The 2,500-nt window shown below is 29.1% G+C and overlaps 1 protein-coding gene across 1 annotated transcript in view; it reads right to left on the bottom strand.

The window, feature by feature from the left end:
- The window catches only part of LOC125047171 (rootletin-like), a 118,752-nt gene that overhangs the window by 102,691 nt on the left and 13,561 nt on the right, over window positions 1-2,500 (bottom strand). The window contains exon 5 of the mRNA XM_047645289.1: window positions 1-100. This exon is cut by the window's left edge and continues 66 nt beyond it. Within this exon, the coding sequence (XP_047501245.1) occupies window positions 1-100 (100 nt within the window). The remainder of the gene's footprint in view (window positions 101-2,500) is intronic.

Below are 2,500 nucleotides of genomic sequence, written 5' to 3'. Positions count from 1 at the left end.
TTGGGCTTTGTCTTTCTCGTCAGTCATCTGGGTGAGGGAGGACTCTGCTTTCGCAAGCTGTTCCTGCAAGCTGGTCATCTGCACTCCCATGGTTTCACATCTGCAGAGGATTAATAAAAAAAAATGGTAAGGGAGAGGGATTTTATGCAAATCTAATATTTTGATCTCTTCTTGTTTTTTGTCAAGGGGCAATTATAATTGCATGTTGATCTCCATATGCAATGCTGATTATAGAAATATTCTATTAAGCCACTTCATTACCAAATTGTGATTTTCATAAAAACACAAAACATATTTCCTGTGTCCTTAACATATGTGTTTTAAAATTCATTAATTAAATCCTAAACATTTTTTTTTATACATAGACATGTTTAACTGGTTTCCCATGAACATTTCTTTTCCCTTCCCCCTATGCCAGTCAGTTAACACTAGGGGGGAATATATACATCCCAGTCCAATGTGATTTTAGTTCCTTTATTTCATGTATACATAGATTGCTCCACAAGTGCTTAATCACAAAGAAGTCAATAATTACTACCTGATTTCACCAGTTTAGCCAAATTCATTGAATTTCCAGAAGCAGTCTTTATTCTTATTTCTATTACTATTGTTTATAATATTAAAGAAAATAATAATGTCAATAATAATTACAACTTTCATGAATATAATAACCATATTAGAACTAAAAAAAACCATTTTTCTCTAAAATTCAAGAAATGGAGTAAATAGGCCAGGTAAATGGCTCATTGGTGACTAAGCATGTATGAAGCATCTAGGTATAAACAAATCTGACAAACACACTAGAGTACACAACGCATGTACTTCGAGCCAAAGAGATCACAATCATGATCATAAAAGAAAGAAAGAGAGAAAGAGAGAGAGAAAAACAAAAATTATCAGTCTAATGTTTAGTTTTATATATTTGTTTTTAGCTTCTGATGGCAAAAATATTAGGAAAAATTATTAAACTGTCAATATCCTTAATTTATGACAAGTTGGTATATAGTGTTATTTGAGAATATATTCTAGGAGTTTCATAGTTTATCCTTAATTTGATGTCTAATTTTCAATTTCATATCTGATAGCTAAGAGTATGTCTTTTAACTTGACAAGCAACATCTAATATCTTAATTTGATGTATCGGAGATCCTTAAAATTGTACTAATGTTACATCTTAATATGTGACTGTTATCCATTTATAACATGGACACAAAATTATATTTTTCCTATTTAGTTCCAACAAATCTTCAACTTGAATACAAATTTGAAATACTCAAATTTTTTACTACAGCTATGGGTTAGATGTGAATAGCATACCCTTCTCATTATAATATTAGATACGCTTTAGCAATAACAGTTAGCAATATTTGGCGTAAACTAAATCTCTACAAAATTTGTCACGCAGACATGTATCAATCCAAATATTCAAAAGATTTTTATTTTTTTTCTTATGTGTTTTTATTTTGACATCTGAATAACATATGTTGAAACAATTCATTTATATACAAAAAAAGAAAGGAAAAAAAAAAAAATATATATATATATATATATATATATAGAAAAAACATTTATGCTGAATAAACAACAGAAATAAAGATAATATCAAATGCTATTCTCCCTTCATCCTCTAAATACTTAGCAATGGATTTTAATAACATTCATTTACATATCAGCTAACTGCTTTCGTAAGTTGCCAAAAGACTTTTGGATAAATGAAAAACAAAAAAGTCAAGATGTACATCACATTACCTTATATTACAAAATTGTTGAAAACGTTTCTTTATCATATATAATCATTAATGAAATTAGTTATAAAAATATTTCACAAGCATCATCAATACCATTATTATTACTGTCAATGCAGAACAATGACTATGGTATAAGGACTTACTCAGCATCATCGTTTTCTCCAGATAACTTACGAACCTACTAACAGATAATGTCCTTCCTATTTCTTATTTATGGAACATGAGAATAAGATGAATATCTGAATAAAAAGGTGATAGCAATACCATCACACTATACCATATCACCTTCTATTTCACAACTTGGTAACGACCAATGACAGGTTAAAAGGTTGGCAATGATAATCATTAGATAATTGAAAAACTGGTGATGAGAGTCACTTGTTCATAATTTGATGATAATTACTGACAGGGTTGCTGAAAATTATAATGAGATAATTGACAGTCTGGTAATTAATAAGTACTCTAAATACAAAGATGGCATTATGGCATTTGCCTCAATTAGAAATTACATATATGAAATTTCTGATTCTAATACACAGCAGGAAAAGGAATATATATGACTGATGTATATATAAAATACTAAGATAAGATTACAGTATTCACGACTTGAATGAGAAAAGAAAATCAAAAACATGTATTAGAGGCCATCCTTCTCTTGTCTGCAAAAGATTTGTTCTAATAAGGGATGTAATGTCTACAGTCTTTACTATTCAATCATGTTTAAACATTTCCTAGTGCAACCATAAATGAAA

The sequence above is a fragment of the Penaeus chinensis genome, chromosome 40 (assembly GCF_019202785.1).
Source record: "Penaeus chinensis breed Huanghai No. 1 chromosome 40, ASM1920278v2, whole genome shotgun sequence".
NCBI classification, from domain to species: Eukaryota; Metazoa; Arthropoda; class Malacostraca; order Decapoda; family Penaeidae; genus Penaeus; species Penaeus chinensis.
Note: the sequence above shows the minus strand (reverse complement) of the source record. Positions and strands in the feature narration are given on the sequence as shown.